The 18,543-nt window shown below is 31.1% G+C and overlaps 1 protein-coding gene across 1 annotated transcript; it reads right to left on the bottom strand.

Moving 5' to 3' along the window:
* Nucleotides 1-3,837: 3,837 nt before the first annotated feature.
* Nucleotides 3,838-4,486, bottom strand: LOC120155710 (FCS-Like Zinc finger 15-like). Its single transcript, XM_039167197.1, has 2 exons — nucleotides 4,156-4,486; nucleotides 3,838-4,082 (listed from the first exon to the last, which is right to left on the bottom strand). The coding sequence occupies exons 1-2, from the start codon at nucleotides 4,347-4,349 to the stop codon at nucleotides 3,917-3,919; spliced, it is 360 nt and encodes a 119-aa protein (XP_039023128.1). The 5' UTR covers nucleotides 4,350-4,486; the 3' UTR covers nucleotides 3,838-3,916.
* Nucleotides 4,487-18,543: the final 14,057 nt, after the last annotated feature.

Raw genomic sequence — 18,543 nt, 5'->3', positions numbered from 1 at the left:
TTACACATAGTGTACCGATTCACCTTGGATATGCATCGATGCACCCCCACGCTCCCACCAGACTTTTAATTACACAATAACAACTCTATTGACTTCACCAATGATCCTCAACGTTCAAAAGTGATCCACGGTGTATTTAAACAAGCTTAGGAGCCATTGATCAACAACAATTAAGAAGATATGCTAGAGAATCAAAGAGAAAGCATCAAACCTCAAGTTTCAGCATTTCAAGCCAAATTTTCATTCAATATTTATTTTGCTTTCAAGAACACTTATTGTGCTCAATTGTATTCATTTTTTAGTGTTCTTTCTTTGTTCTAGAATTGTGCAAACATCTTACCTTGTGAGGTTTTTCTATAAGTTTGCAAATTTGTGTATTTCTCTTTGGGAGAGAGTGTTCTCAAGAATTTGGGGTATAATTCTTGAGGGAGTTGTAAGGTTACTCTTTGTTCTTTGTCCTCAAAAGAAAGAACAAATTAGTGAATTTGTTGGAAAATCCTTAGTGTGGATAGGTAAGGTAGTGGACGTAGACTTTGGTTGAGAAAGTCAAACCACTCTAAATCGTTGTGCAATTATTTTCTATTTTCTGCAAAAGCTTCCACCAAAAATTTTATTTCCAATTCACCCCCTCTTGGCTATTTCGTCGATCGATTAACTCAACAGTTTGTTTTTGTGCCACAAAGGTTTTTAGCGACGCTTAAAAACGCCATATATGACTGAAAAACACCGCTAAAACCCTATTTTGATGTAGTGTAACCGTCTAATATAAAACTATACGTCCGTCTCTATTGGAAGTTATCTAATTCAATCATACTTTGTTCGTCCCTTACCATAGAACACTTGTTCATATTGTTATTTTCTTCTTCTTTGTATTACAGTTGGATCACTCTTCTTCTTCTTCTTCTTTATACTACAAGTAGGTCACTTACATGACTTTTTTTTTTATTTTTCTATTTTCCAAGTCAAACTTTAGTTACTGGGTTAGCGGGACTTAATCGTTAGGGACTAAAATTGTACGGACCAATAATGTAAGGAATAAAAATTGAATTTTCTGAACTAGTGACTAAAATTGAACAGACCAAAACCATAAAAGACCATATGTGTAGCTTACCCATTTATTGTCGTTAATTTAATATTAATAATATTAAAAACTATTAACTTATTAATAAGGTTAGGTGTCGTTGCGAACATATACCTGTCACCAGTATTAAAAGCATAGATGTGTCCCTATCAAAATATTGGGCGCCCATTCATTATTGTAATTACAATTAAACTAGAATCTAAACTCTGTAAAATTCATGTGAAGTTCAAACATCATATTTTGATAAATTCTAAATTTAAGTATAACTCTATCAACCGATCAAATATACTTATTTCAAACGTCTTATTTTATCGTAAATATACCCAAAATGTCACCTTCGTTTCATTAAGATAATGCCAAGCTCATATTGTAAAATAATATATTTCTAATTCTCAGACAGACTGTTTATTTCTCTAATTAACAATGATAAATTAGTTCATTTAATCTAATTTTAATATTAAAATGTTCAAATTCATTCACAAATTAAACGAATTTAAAAATGTATAAATAAAAGGTATTTATTAAAAATAAATGAATGATCCTTATTGGCAATAAGCATTTTCTTTACGGAGTAGTAATTTTGCTTCATTCCCTCCACAATAATACCAAAACGCAGCTAAGATGAAACAACATTTTCAATTAGACAATCACTATGAAACATGTTGTCGTTTTAGAACACAACAAACGTACAAAAGCCCCATCATTCTTATGACTCTTTACTAACAATTTATCCCTTTCCTTTTGATGCATTCTTGGTTTCAGGAGTTCACTCTGATTAATTTGGTCGATTAGCATTACACACTTAATATTAGTGATTGAATCTCTCAAAGAAGATTTTTTATAATAATTTATTTTTTCAATAAAATGAAATTGCCTAATAATATTAGGATAATTATATGACTATTTATTTATTATCTCTTTTTTTTAGTTTACCTATTGATTTTTTAATTTTATCAATCAGATTATTTAATTATTTAAATAATTTCAATCAAATCATCTGTCGTTAGTATTTAACAAAAATGTTAATGTGGCAATTAACAAAATTAATATAATTACATATTTTATCATTATTTCAATCTTATTTATTAAATTTAATCTTCTAATTAAACAGTACACTAAGTCTCTAAGGTGGTGTTTGTTTTCACTGTGCAAGCTCTTCAAACCACTTATGTCTACGTCGCGCAGACATTAGGTTTCGCAGACTGTTTGTTTTTTAGAAGACAGAAGCTCTTCAAACGTCTGCGCGAGCTCTTCTTGGTGCAGACTTGATTTTATGTCTTCAAAGGTCTTCAAACATCTTCAAGAACAATTATAAAATATAGTTATTTATTAAAATAATTTTAAATAATTTAATAAAGTTATTTATTTTAAAATAATTTATTTTAAAATAATTTATTATAAAATAATTTATTTTAAAATAATTTATTATAAAATAATTTATTATAAAATAATTTACTTTAAAATAAATTATTATAAAATATGGATTGATTTATTTTAAAATAATTTATTTTAAATAATTTATTAGTATAGATTGATTTATTTTAAAATATGGATTGATTTATTTTAAATAATTTATTAGTATGGATTGATTTATTTTAAAATATGGATTGATTTATTTTAAATAATTTATTAGTATGGATTAAATTATTTTAAAATATGGATTGATTTATTATTGTAGTTGTATGGATTTATTTTAAATAATTTATTAGTATGGATTGATTTATTTTAAAATATAGATTGATTTATTATTGTAGTTGTATGGATTGATTTATTTTAAAATATGGATTGATTTATTTTAAATAATTTATTATTGTAGTTGTATAGATTATTTAAATTTCAGTATTGTAAAATTAAAATTATTTAAATCTCAGTATTGCAAAACTCTTTTAAGTTGAAAAAATCAGTTTATTTATATTTCAGTTCATTTTAGCAGTCTGCATACGTTAAAAAACAAACAGTCTTCTTCTTGCAGACTGCAGACTTTTGGGTCACCTCTTCTGTTATAGATGCATGCAGATGTGGTCCGCATACTGCAGATCTTTTACCTCGTAAAAACAAACACCACCTAAGTTAACCTCAAGACTTTTGATACATTTAACATAATACTATTGTATATATTTTATCTTGCGATTAATGTCAGAAAATAATGAAAGAAAATAACCATGGAATAATTCGAACCTAGGGAGAATTTAAGAATACTAAAACAATTATTACATTTAAATAAATATTAGATAGATTTCGTTTATATTTTAAATATGCATAAATTATATGTTTATTATCTATATCATTACTTTTTTAATGCTTAAATTTTATTTAAAAAATTATATCTAATATTTAATTTTAATTTTAATTTAATATATCATCGTAATAAATTATAAAACTGCTTATATGTATTTCTTTCAATAATAACGTGAAATTATTTTAAGACACTTGCTTAATATCATACTTAAGGATTCATAGGCGGAGATACCGTACTTTACAGATTTATTCTGTATCGACCGAATAAAATTCCCATTAGTTCCCATTATATATTATTTAGTGTTTCTTATTTGGTTGCCTCTCGATTACATGAGTTATATGTTTGATTTTGGTGAATAAATCTTTTAACGAGAATTTAGAAGGGAAATAAAATGAAAAATCCATGGCTGTGTGTGAAGGCAAAAATGGTTTAAATGAAAGCTCTTTTGACCTAATTCCAGGAACCAAAGTGGCAACTCATAGCTTTGTCGTTACACAAAATTAGACAACCCTAAACTAGAAAATACAATTGAAATTAACCTAAAAAAACTTTTTTTTCATTCTTGGCAGTTGGCAGCTCCATTAGTTTCGTCTTTCTCAGTAAGCTTTGCGATGATGGCGAGAACCTGAAGGAGAAAAAGGAGGAGAAGAAGGCTTCATTTTCCTAGAATCCAAACAAAACTTTTCTTTATTCACAGTTTCTTCTTCATCCATGAAAATTTGCCTGCACCTGCACTCCACGCTGCAAAATCCCCTATCCCCTCTACCAAAAACAACCCATATCAATCATAAAATTGAAAAACAAAAACTGGGATTTTAAAAAAAGAGAAACTTACTTGTACATGTAGATGTCTTTTCCAGGTAAAAGCTTTTTTTTGCAAAGAAAACAACGTTCAAGGAAGGAAGGAAGTGATGAACACGAAGATGGAGAAGAAGAAAACATGGTTGTTTTGCTGATTAGTTGTGGGGATTTCTTACTGATTATATTACTACTGTTTTGATTCTCCAGAACAACACTCAGTCCCACCATTTTTTCATTATTTTCTTTGGGGCAGAAGAAAGGTTTTTGTTTGGCTGATAGGAAAAATACAAAATTGTGAGAGAAAATATGAATCAAAAGGTGGAGATATAAAGAGAGAGAGGATGGTGGCAGAGCTAATAAGAAGAGCAGCAGTAAGAAAGGACGATTTGCGTAGCCAAGGATTTGACTTTGTACTGCCTTTTTCTCTTCAACTGCCACGCATCCCTCCTATTTTACTTTCCATTTCATTTTCTTTCATTTTTTAACGTTCGTATATATAAGGCAATTTTTTCGATAAATCACCATTTAATTCTTTTTTACGACATCGTTTAGATTATATTTCTCAATTTAATACATTTGATAGAAAGGCATGCATCCTAAGACGCGTCTTACGCTAATATGACGTTACGTAGGGTAAGGCGCGCTCCATGAAGCGTGTCTTATGTTGAGATGGATACACGCTAGCTAAAATGCGGCCTCTGGGGCGCGCCTTACGCTACGTAAGGGTATAGCGTGGTGCAGGGATCGCGCCTTTCAATTATCACATGCATAATGCAAGGCGCGGTCAATTTCATATCGGTTTTAAAGCATCGTCGTTCTGCTATAAATATCCCTCTCCCCGTAAACTCTCTCACAAGTCCCTCTCAACCGAGAAACAATCCTCTCAACCAGTAAATAACACCCAACAATCCTCTTATATTTGATTCAGAAGTTCGTTCAATCTTTCGTTATAAGATAATTTTGTTATAATATTTTTATAATTATATATGATTATTTGAAAAAAAAATATTATACTAATTGTTTTCAATTAATTTTTGTATTTGTAAAATTGAAAAACGAGAGCATACATCGAAATATTTTTACGGTGCAGGTAATAATATAAAATTATATTATTTAAATTATTTACGTTATTGTGTAAAAATTTTATTTCCTTATATTTTAATTCATATATTATTTATTTAACTAGGCTTGTTTCGGTTTATTTATTGCAGCTATAAGATTGTCTCACTTTCAAACTCTAAGAATGACGTGAATTTCAGCTATTGTTTATTATGATGGAGAAATTAAGGAAGATGAAACCGGCGTTGTTTTCGTATTAAATCATTATGTTAAAATATCCTTAAAGAGAAACATAACTCTTGAGGAGCTGATAACGAAGATTTCAAGGAAGGTTTATGTTGGAAGTACTAGAAGAATGACATCGCTTCAGTACAGATTTCCAACATCATTGTTGTCATTAACTTATACAACGTTCGAACTATCGAACAATGATGATGTTGAAATGATGATTGATTCTCAAAATAATTATTCAGACGCCGTTACGGAGATGTATGCAAAGTTTGTTGAAGTGCGTGCTGTTCGGGTCTGTCATTAATCTCCTACTATGGGCTAGCTGGACAAGCTGATCAAGTTGACAGCCCAACTATTGTGTAATGATTTTAATGTCATAATGGGAAATCCGCATCATGATGCCGTCACATCAATTTCAATATGGAGACATTCATCAGCAACTCCTTACGATATGTACCGAGGTGGGTGCAAGAACAATTCTTATGGCAACATCACGACCAGTTCAAGGGGAAGGCATTCATCTGCCAATTTCTTTGACCTTAATATGGGGATGCCCTCGACGCAACAATCTGTGCAGTTTTCATTTGACACGATGACTTCAAGCTTAAGGAGGAGACATTTGACTACGAGCTTTTTCGATCTCAATTTTGATATGTCTTCTAGTTCAAGGGGAAGGCGTGCAAGTGGTAGGTTCTTCGACCTAAAAGTGGAGAGCATGGAGGAATCATCATATCCACCAAAAGAACCGCTTCGTGAGCCAGGTGCGTATAGCGCTGAGACTGGACTATTCATTCAACCAGAATCACCACAATTCAACTCCGATAATATACGGGCCAGAATTTACGGATATGCCTCATCTCGATGACTATGGATTTTACTCATCAGTAAATAACGGTGAGTTATCTTTAGGCATGGATTTTTCAAGCAAAGAAAAAGCGATGATGCCTATAAAAAATTACAATATTCGTAATTATGTTCAATCCAGAGTCGACCGCTCTATGACAAAAAAATATGTATGCCACTGTGCCCAACGTGAAAACAGATGCAATTGGATGGTTAGCCTATCGAAGAGGAAGAGGAAAAATAATAGATAGGAACTAACAGTATACAACGGTCCTCACACATATTGTACTGGAGGGATCAACCAAGATCATCCCAACTTGGACTCTGAAGTGATCTGCCAAGTCGTCATGCCCATGGTAAAAGCAAGCTCCCATATAACTATTGATGTGTTGATTTCAGCTATACAATAACAGTATGGGTACACTGTCTCCTATATAAAAGCTTGGTTGGCAAAACAAAATGTCATTGTCAAACTTCATGGCGAATGAGATGCATCTTACAACGAACTTCCAAGTTGGTTTAGGCTGGTGCAGAGGTTGAATCCTGGGACAATTATGGACTTTGAAACCTCCTATGCATACCATAATGATCGAGTTCTTCGCGATCGATGTCAATTTTACCGGTTTTTTGGACTTACCCACAGTGCGTTAATATTGTCAAATACTACAAGCTTGTGGTCCAGATCGACGAGACTTTCTTATATGGAAAAAACAAGCAAGTTTTATTATTGGCAGTTGTCCAATATGGTAATCGCAACATTCTTCCAGTTGCTTTTGCTCTTGTTGAAGGAGAAGATGCATATTCTTGGGCTTTTTTCCTCCGAAACTTACGTGCACATGTTATCACGAGGGAACAAATATGTTTCATTTCAGATCACGGAGCTGGGATCAAAGCAGCAATGGAGTCTTTGGGTCCAATGTGGTAACCACCCTTTGTCCAACATAGGTATTGTATCCGACACATTGTTGCAAACTACCATGGAAGGTACAAGAAGAATGATGAGCGTAAATTACTTGTGCGCATGGGTAAGTGAAACTGATGTAGTTTGTTTTCTTTCGATCATTTTCATTTTTTAAAGAAACAAAGATAGTAATTTATACATTTTATGCTCAAGTTACGAACTACTACCTCAAACATTTGAATCCATGCTTCAAGATTTGCGGGAGAAGAACGAGGAAGGATACGATTACATCAGCCTCATCAATAAAGAAATGTGGACAAACGCATATGATAGTGGATATCGATATGGACACATGACGACCAACTTGGCTGAGGTAATCAATTCGACCTTAAAGGGTGCTCGTCACTTACCTGTAGCAGCTTTGGTAAAAACTACATATTTTCGTTTGGGGGTGCTTTTTGCGAAGCTCGGGGAACAAGCTCAAACATGGATGCAAGGCGGTCATGTCTGTCACCCTAGATTAGCTACAAATCTGCAAAAAAAATTGTTGCATCAAATGGAATGTCTGTAACAAGCTTCTCTAGATCGAATGAATTATTTCGTGTCACAGAGTTGTCGCAACTTCTTCAAGGGATTGAAGCTGTGTCGTTAAGAGTAAATATACGGGACAGATGGTGCGACTGCGGGTTTTTTCAAGCTCTGAAGTATCCATGCTCTCATGTGATAGCAGCTTGCTCGCATACCCGTCAAGACTATAACCGTTTTGTGGATCCTGTGTACCTACTATCAGAAGTTTTTAAGTATACAAATTTGAGTTCCCCCCATAGGTAATGACAAAGACCCTGATGATGTTCAGAATTAGGTTCCGATTGTACCAAATCCGAGTTTATTGAGGGAGTGTGGTCGTCCAAAATCCACTCGAATTCATTGTGATATGGATATTCGAGAAACATATAGACAAGACAAAAAATGTGGGCATTGTAGAAACTCAGGACACACTAGAAGAACATGTCCACTTCTTTTGTCATCAAGTAACCATTGATGATGAACTGATGTAGTTGTTGTTTATCAAATAATATTTACTTAAAGTTAATATCATTTGATAACCACTAATGATGATTAAAAAAACAATTCAATGAAAACGGGATTCGACGTTGACGTTATATGTGATTATAATAAAAGAGATAATAAGTGACAAACTTAAGAAAGTTATCGGACACAATTAATAAAAATTATTCAACTAATAGCAATTTCGTATTTGAATAAAATTTTAAATACAACAAACTTATAATAAGTATTAAATGGTAAACAAAAATAATTACAATAACTGGTATTAAATTGTAATAAACAAAATTAATAAAATTAATTAACTAAAAAAAATTACAATAAAAAAGTCCAATAAACAACAAAATACAAATATAATAAAATATCAAAATCTATCGATGTCTGCGGTGCGAATGTGTTCCGCAGGGCGGCGGCTGTCTACCTCGAGGAGGATTTCTTCGTATAACTGGTTCTGACTCCTCGCTGTCATCATCATCACCGTCATCATCATCGTCATCGTCCTCATTAGGAGAAGATACATTTTGTTGATGAGAAACTGCTGACAATATAGCACCTCCATAGAATAAGGACCCTAGAGGTGTATGACTGACTATTCCACCGCTCATAGATAACTGTGAAAACTCATAAAACCTAGCCATCGATGACTGTGAAAACTGTACAGGAGGTGTCTGTGCGGCAACCATGGGTAATGAGACTGCACCCGCCAAATAACTAGCATATGAATCCCAAGTCGGATCTGCAAACACAGACCCATAATATCCTCCAGGAGGGGTCATATAACTCTATGACGGTGGAGGCGGCGACATCTGGTAAGGGAAAGATGGTGGCGGCACCATATATGGTTGCGGTATGTAAGTCGTTGCAGACGGTGGCTGCTGTGAAGGTCCTGCTGGTGCAGCTGAGGACGAACCGGAAGCACCTACTCTCTGTCCACGAGTCGGGGGACGATGGGGTTGTGACAGTTGACGTCTCTGTCGACGTCGCTGAAAGGTCCGCCCTCGTGCATCCTCGGAAAGCAGAAACAGTTTCCCGTTACTGTTGAACCACTCATAATAATCATCATCAACCATCAAGAGGTCATCATAAATGTGCTCTCTATGGGGACGGAATCGATATCAATCCTCGCACAACACGACCCACTCATGATGCTTTACCAGCCAATCTGTATCCGACTTGTCGCGTCGATCTGTGTTATGCAACTCGTCCATATTACGAGGTGCTTCCAGAATTGGTTGTACAAAACCAAATTGTCGGAGCACGTGATCAGTGGAGTGCCACTCGACGATCACATAACATATCAAAGGGACCACCGCCATCCAAACATTTGATGGGCCCCTCAACTTAGGTGGGATGCACATCCTCACATCATCATTAGAATATAGAACCCATTCAAACTAAAACGAATATATATACTTTTTATCAAAATAATAATCTAATTATATAACTATAATACAAAATCGATTTTTAAACATTAAAATGCATACTTGTGTGTCAGCCTTTTGATCGATTAACACCCTCATTTTTTCTAAATCATCAGGTATCTTGTTATGATTTTTCCTGTCAGTAGACCACATATTCAAGGAAAAAATTTATTATACACTGGGTAAAATGATTAATATACGAAATCAGTTTTATAATTACCTCAATAGTAGCGGAAATACGAACGGGTTCTTCACAACAGGACATAAAAAGGGCAATCGATACCATACCCAAGACTGCAGCAGAAGGAGACATCCACCGATAGCATTTTTCCTGTAGTCAGTCGCTCGACGCATCTCCCTATACATGAAAGCCAAAATTGTCGAACCCCAACTGAGTGATCCGGCTAGATAAAAGTCGCCAAGATGTCGCAACCACATACAGTGAACTTGGTTACGCGATTTGTCCGGCATCAGCAACCCTCCTATCAGCTGCAGTATGTATGCCCGTGCATACATATTAACTTCATCATCAGAGGCGTCCTCGCTCAACTCCCAAAAATTTGCATCTAACTAATTTAAAGGTATCTGACCACCGTTAAAATTTTGTGGGACACGTCCTAGATAATCCCGGTACAAAATAGTCCAGTTATCGTGCGCCATCCCTGATATCATATCTCCATCCACTGGAAGCCCCAAGTGTATAGAAACATCCTCAAGCGTAATCGTGCACTCTCCGTACGGAAGATGGAATGTGTGGGTCTCCGGCCTCCACCGCTCCACTAAGGCATAAATAAGGTCTGGTTCTATCTTACGATGGCCTTATATCTACCTATGTGACCGAATCCAGCCTCTGCTAAATACGGCCAGGCACGGGTAGATATCGCTAACTTAAGGTTCCTAATAAAAGGATCTAATATACGGTCGCTCTCCTAAAATATAAATAATTACAAAATTTAATTTATAAATTAATAATCATGCATTAAATAAATAAATAAATTATTACTAATAATTTAACTTAAATTAAAATGTTAAAATGTTACTATATCAGTAAAATGTCGAGATATATAATTTCCATCCAAACGAAATAAACCGCCTTCCATTTTATGTTTGCAAAAAAATTAATTAAATAAAATATTATAAAATTTAAATAGTTAAATAAATTACTAACAAAATACTAAATATAATAAAATACACCTTAAAGAGCTAAAGAGAATATAAGAGTATTTGAGAGAAGTTGATAGGATTTGGTGTGATGAAAGTGATTGAGAATTGAGGTATTTATAGGGAGGGAGTGGGGTGTGAACGGGCGGGGTAGTTGGGTAATTAAAACTAAGGTGCTCTACATGGGGCGCACCTTTCTAATGCGTGTCATAATTGTAGGAAAGCGTGGCCCCAACACCGCACTATACCCCTACATGGCGTAAGGCGCGCCCCAAGGGCCGCGCTTTAGCCAGTGTGTATCCATGTCAGCATAAGGCGTACTTCAGGGGCGCGCCTTTCCGTATAGGTTGTTAGATCGGGAAATATAGTCTAAACAGTGTCTGACAGGGAAAAAAGAATTAAAGGGTGATTTATCGGGAAAATCGCCTATGTATAATCATATTTTTTTAAGAGTGGATAAAATTGAATTCGATTCCAAAAATTGATTTTTAGATATGATTTGATTTGATTTTGAGTTATAATTTCATAAACTTGACTCGAATAAAAAAAATTAAGTTTAAATCGAGTTGTAAAATACAACTCGAATAGTAATACAAAAAATTAAGTAATTAGTAGATTAATTTTCAAGTTTGAGTCGAGTCAATCGATTCTGTATAATATATGTATATAATATATAAAAATATAAAGAAATATATATGTATTGTATATGGTTATAACAAAATCATCTAAATTAGAATAAAATAATATGATAATATTATAAATATTTACAATTAAATTTAAACATAAACTCAAAAGTTCGATTCAACTTGAATTTTATAAACTTGAATCGACTCGAAAAATTTTCAGGTCAAATCCTAGTTATAAAATAAAATTGTCAACTCGAATAATTCAAAATTTTTGACTCAACTCGATAGAATGCTTAACTCTATTTTTTTATCCTATTTTTGTTAGTATTTTAGTTCTCAATTTTTTTAATTTTGATTAAAATATCTTTGTTAGAAGAAAATTGTTAGTTGACTAACGATTAATACATATTGTTGACATATTATTTTTATGTATATTTAATTACTGTAATGACATTATTATTAGTAGCGTGTCACATGTCAGATTATCACTATGAATGATGAGATATATATCACATTATTATAGATAATATGACACATATTATGTCATTAATTAAGTACATGTAAAATTGTTATGTCAAAACATTTGTTAGATGTTAGTCAATTAAGGGTTTACTTCCAACAATGACATGTTGACCAAAAACTAAAATATTAAGGATTAAAATGTTCCGAAAAAGAAATAATAATCAAAGTAAACATGTATACATATATTGAGAGTAATTTTCCATTAATTTTTTTTATTATATTTATTTAATATTTTAATTAAAATGGATATTTAATGTTGATCTTAAAATTATTTTAAAATTCAATTATTATTTTTGTTAAAAATATAGTTTCAATCAAAACATGACATGATAAGTTTTTGTTTTAAAATTTTAAACTTCTTTTTAAGTATAAAAATTAGAATGAAATCAAAATTAAAACTAAATTTATTCAATAATTTTCTAAATATATAAAATAAATAATGAAATTAAAATTAAAGAAACTAAACACCCTAACCATCGATCATTTTCACCACTTACTCCATTTCGTTATTTTTTTTTCAATTCACAACTTATTAAGATTCTCTTTTATTTTGTTCATTGATATTTGATCTATTGACCAATCAGTTTTTACAAATACTCATTATGAGTACGACCCTCTCAACTTAATTTACTCTCATTCACAAACGTCAAGATTCAAACTTCAAACTTTATATACAAAATCTAGTGCCTCGTCCAATAAACCACCTAATTGGTTAAATTCTCTCTTTAATCTTTTTGTAGTGTTTATTAAAGAAATATTATGAAAATTTTACAAATCTATCAAAGTGATTAACTTTCATCTTCAATTTCATTATATATTTCTCATTCTAAGATTTCATCTATGGTTTTTCCTCAAAGTAGGAAAATACTTATAGGGAAGAAAATGATTTGATATTATGTTGTCTATTTTTTTTTCTCTTTTAAATATTAGATTATTTCTATTTTTGATTAGACAATATTACCTATTTTTGTGGATTTCAAAATCTATTAAATATGAAACAGTAGTGAGTCACAGAGATAGGTAGTTATGCCATACGACGACTTAATTTAAGGCTAATGAAAAGCGTGACAAAAAATGTTAAAAAAATGTTTAACATTTTCGGTTGAATGTAACCTAAAATGTTAAACACACAACCTAAAATGTTAATTTTTTTAACATTTTCGGTTGACAACTGGAAATGTTACCTTCGGAAATGTTAAAGAATTAACATTTTATGTTGCGCTCAATCGAAAATGTTAAGCTTTTTTTAATATTTCTAATTGCGTATTTCCTTAGCCTTAAATTAGACTGTCGTTCCTTAGACATTTCTCACAGAGATGTTAGTGGAGGTATTTTAGAACCAAGTGAATTTGTTTGAGTTTTATTTAAATTTAATTATAATTATTTATAAAGTATAGGTTCCAATGTAAATACTTTCTTTAATCATATATTTTACGTTATAATGTTATTTAATAAATCAAATATCATCAACATTCATATTAGATTTATCAAAAAATACAAAATAAAAAAATAAATCAAATATCATCTAGAATTATAAAATATATTTATAAATTTATTTTTTGAAGAATGTATTCGTGGAACAAATTACTGATGATAGTATAAAGGAGCCAATGAATTGATGTGAAGACAAAATTTGAAAAAAATACAATAAAAACTAAATTGAATCGAATGTAAAATTGAGGGACTAAAATGCAAAAGGATTAAATTTATTTTTAAAAATAAGAATTGAAGTTACATAGATATTCTATAATGGTAGGAGAGTATGTTATTCAAATTTGATAGAAAATGGATATAAAATATAGGAGGAATTAGAAGTGGGTATTTGATCGAGTTAATTTTTTTTTATAGAAAAAGGATTAAATTTAGTTGAATCGTGTTAAATTTTTTTGAATTTTTTGATTTGACAAATCATACTTTATCATTCAAACTTTATATAAATTTTTTGAGATGAGTCAATTTTTTGAATCGAATTTTGCTCACTCTTATTTTGGGTGGTGTTGTATATGGTTTGAATCTTGGGATAAGTCTAAAGCGCACGTCACATACCGCAACATATAACTAAATCGACGTATTAAAACACACCACAAGCAAATTTGTCCTTATCATGTAAATATTAAAATCTATAAGGATTTATTTAAAATTATTTATTTATTAAAATTTAATTATAATTTTAATGGAATTATAATTAAATTATAATTTTTTATTAAAATAATAATTAATTTAATTTGTTTAGAATTAATATTTTTAAGTTATATAAGTTAGAACCGACCATCTGTATCAGTCACCGTCGATGACCACCTTCACTCATCGAAAAATTAACTGCTACAACATCCAACACTTCAGTTCGCCGTCATCTAGTTCGGCATCGTCTCGTTTTTTTAAATAACAAAATGGGTAAAACTACACGTTTAGTACCTAAACTATTACTTATATTTCGTTTTAGTAACTCAACTTTCAATTTTTTCAAAACCATACGTAACGTTTACTTCTTGTTTCATTTTAGTACACCGCCGTTAAAAAGTTAATGGCACATCTGACGTGGTATTTTTTTTCTACACAATTCATCACTCAACTATCTTCTCACTCCTATTTTGATCATTAAAGTTTAAAATTTTTGAATTAAACTTTTGAATTGCTTCTATTTTGATCCTCTCTAATGCGTGGACTATATTATTATTATTTTTAGTATGACATGATAAATTAATTAATATTTAATATCAAATAAAATTTAAAATAAAAATAAAAATTTATAATTTTAATCTATCCCTTAATTCCCAAACCCCAATCGTCGATTCAAACTCTAACCCCCCGACATCACCCTTCGATCACCACATAAGAATCACTTGAAAAATCGTTTGCGAACCAAAAACAAATGAACACATGGAAACAAATTTAAGTGTCAAGAATACAACAAGCACCATCACCTTCACAAAGACAAGTTAAGAAAAATGTAAACATTGCTCAATACCCGTAATTGAAACAACAAAAAGCTCAGAATTTATTTTTTATATAAAAACAAAAAACATCGACAATAAAAGGGAAAGTGCAGAAGTGGATGAGAAGGAAGTTGTCATCCATGCTTCCTTATTTCCTCTTAAAATTGTTGTAGTACCTGAAAGAGTAAAACTAAAATAAAAAAGAGATAAAGAGTATAAAACAAAACAAAAAGTCTAGGTTTCTGTTTATACTTATTTTTCTTGCACTTTCCCTCAATTTCCAAGCAAAATAAATATAACCCATTTCACTAGATCACCAACCAAACAAAAGCAGCATTACCCCGTTTTTACATTCACGAGCCTAATCATAAAATCAAAATGAAAAGAATAAAAAGAGAAGAACAAGAACTTGATCAAGATAGGTATGGACTGCAAGGTTATTTTTTATTTTTTGTGTAGTTTCACTCAATCGTAGCACTGTCTCATGCAAGGGAAGAGAAGGAAATGAAAGAAAAAACAAGTGCTAGTCAGGGTTTTTGGGTATTCTTTGTTTCATAAAAATGAAGCTAAAGATAAGTTTAGATAGATGTTGGGGTTTGGAGATTTAGGATTAAGATTAAATATTTTGATTTTGATCTTAAATTTTTATTTGATATTAATAATAATCAATTTTTCATGTCATACTAAAAATAATAATAAAATAGTCCACATCATCAAAGAGAGATCAAAATACAAGTAATTTGAAAGTTTAATGATTAAATTGAGATTTTTTAAATTTTAGTGACCAAAATAGAAGTGAGAAGATAGTTGAGTGATGAACCGTGTAATTCCTAAATAAAAAATATAATGTCAGTTGCGTCGTTAACTTTTTAATGGCGAGGTATTAAAATGAAATAAAAAATTAAACGCTAGGTATGATTTTGAAAAAAAATGAAAGTCGAGGTACTAAATCGGAATAAAAGTGATTGTTTAGGTACTAAACATGTAGTTTGCCCTAAAAATTATAATTTAATTATAATTCTATTAAAATTATAATTAATTTTTAATAAATAATTAATTTTAAATAAATTCTTATATTTTTAATGTTTACGTAATAAAGACAAATTTATTTGTGATGTGTTTCGATACGTGCACGGTAAAATTTTCTTTGAATCTTGTGTTTGGGTGTTCGCTTTTCTATTTATTTTAGTGGCTCGTAATAGGAGCCATGCCTCTTTATATCTATTAATGAAACTCTTAATGTTGAGCAAAAAAATTTTACAAATTTTTTCAAATAATGGTATATTTTTACAATAATGTCTTTTTAATTTATTATTTCAACATATGTGTATATATATATTTTAAAAAATAGGTCCTTATTTTGTAACGACACAAAATCAATTCAATATTGATGTCGACTCGAGTCATGGAATTATTGATTAATAAGTGTAATTAACTCGTTACCTGAGGTTTGGTCCAAATCGGGTAAGAATTAGACTCATTTGGAATTTAAAAGGGATAGATTAAAAATTTTGAATATTATGAAAGGACCAAAAGGGTAATTATTCTATTAGAAATATTATCGTGATTCTGAAGCCAAATTCATCGGTTTTGGGTGGAAATTGGGAAGATAAATTTCACTATTTGTGACATCACCCTTTCATACCTTCATCTTTTCACCCTTTCTTTAATACTCTTCCCTGCACCAAAGTTCTAAGACATTTGAATTATGGGAAAGCAAATATTGAATAAGTGATCATTTACCAAGGATTAAAGAATATAAAATTATTATCTATATATTTTGAGCTTCAAGAATAACTCTCTTTTGTATCATTTGGGGGTAGGACAAGGTTTGGGGGTTTAAAGATGATTTAGGATATGGGAGGGTCCATTAATGAGTTTAATTCATTTTTAGAGTTGTAAATTCATAGGTATATCTTTCATTTATCTATTGATTGCTTTATGGTCTCATGTTATGTTTGTTTTTATTAATCAAAGAGGTTGGAGTGCCCTTTAAAACAAAAAAGGAAGGAAAAGATTTCAGGAAGTGAGCTAGAGGCTTCCTTTGGTGTTTTGTTTTAAGGTAGTACACCTAACTTTGAAAAGCTTCATGTGAACCATAAATTAGATGCTATATGAGCAAAATGTATTATGTGTGTTTTGGTTGAAAATCATGAATTGATAATGAGTGTCGTGATTTACGTTATAAATGTGTAAAAATAATTACATACGATGTAGTAAAAGTGTCACGTGATTTAGAGAATGATTAGAGCATCAAATGTGATGTTTTGAGCAAATTTTGAATCATTTTTTTCAAGTCTAAAAATAATATTTTTTGGACTTTGGTATTGATATTATTTATACAATAACGATACCGTATGAAATAACATAGCAAACTGGGTAATTTTGGGCAGAGAGTGTCTATACATAATTTTTAGATATCAATACTAATCATTGAGTATCTTCACTTTGGATAAAGCGTCTATACAGGTACAAGAAATGCAATTTTAGTGTATCAATTTGGTATCATATTTATCCAAAAGTATTGATACCCTATGGAATGTATCAATATCGCTAAAAAAGGTCTCGATACATGTTATAAAATGTAAGAACTTTACCGGAATAAGTTGTAATCATTCCATAAAGTTTGAAAAGAAATCGTATAGCTTAAAATGATTTCTTAAGTATGTTGTACCATGAAATAAATGAACATTAATTGAGCATAAAACTTCAATATGAGGTTGATGATGGTTAAATGTCTATTCAAAATTGTGATTCAAGCTCAAATAACGTTATTATTATTATTGGTTGTAATCATGAGTGATGATAGATGAGTCTTGTAGGATCTTATGTATAATTGTATCGATTTACAACATAAGTGATATTTACATGATTCACAACAATGACTGGCATTCATTTGATGTGGGGCCATGAGTGGCTCTCAGTGAAACATTACAGACACTCGAGAATTATTTGATATATAAACATTTATGATGTAAGAATTATCCATATAAATCCTTTAGGATTGAGCAAATGTGCAATTATGTTGAATCGTTATTTTTTGTGTATGACATACACGAATTGTTATAAAGTTTAATAGAGTGGATTAAGTAAATGAACTATCATGTAAGAATGAGTTATACTAAAGTGGATATGTACCACTGGGTTTGTAAAATTTAACGTTTATATTATTTCGTTTTTAGTTCAGTAGATCTCATTCGAGTAAAATGAGCACCGTCGGTAAGGAATATCTAATAAAACCTAATTAGAGTACAATACAAATCTTTTAAAGGGCATGTGTATCATTTGGACCTTATATTTCAGTCTTCAACTCTGAAGTTATAAATCTTTTTGGTTATTTTGGATTTAGATTCAAACACATTTTTCAGAGCTTAAATTTTTGTATAAACACTTACATTTGTTTATCAATGATTTTAGTTATCATGGACGTCGTTAAATATGCATGTTTATCGAAAATTTTAAAGGTTTATAAGTTCAGGTCGTTCAAAAGACCGAATGTGACATTCTAAACTCATCGAATCCAATAACTCAAGTTTAAGGTGTTACATTTAGTGGTATCAAAATTTTAAGTTCATTCGGTCTTAGAACTCGTTGGTTAGTTTTAGTAAGTGTATATCCCTAGGTTCAAATGTACTCTTTTATGACTAAGATTCTGAT

The sequence above is a fragment of the Hibiscus syriacus genome, unplaced genomic scaffold (genome assembly GCF_006381635.1).
Source record: "Hibiscus syriacus cultivar Baekdansim isolate YM2019G1 unplaced genomic scaffold, ASM638163v2 tig00111206_pilon, whole genome shotgun sequence".
Classification (NCBI taxonomy): domain Eukaryota; kingdom Viridiplantae; phylum Streptophyta; class Magnoliopsida; order Malvales; family Malvaceae; genus Hibiscus; species Hibiscus syriacus.
Note: the sequence above shows the minus strand (reverse complement) of the source record. Positions and strands in the feature narration are given on the sequence as shown.

Bases quoted from the DNA above. Each gene is read 5' to 3' on its own strand.
- LOC120155710 (XM_039167197.1), bottom strand. From the start codon at position 4,349: ATGGTGGGACTGAGTGTTGTTCTGGAGAATCAAAACAGTAGTAATATA. The intron at 4,083-4,155 runs GTAAGTTTCTCT...TGTTTTTGGTAG, and splicing joins AAAGACATCTACATGTACAA to AGGGGATAGGGGATTTTGCA.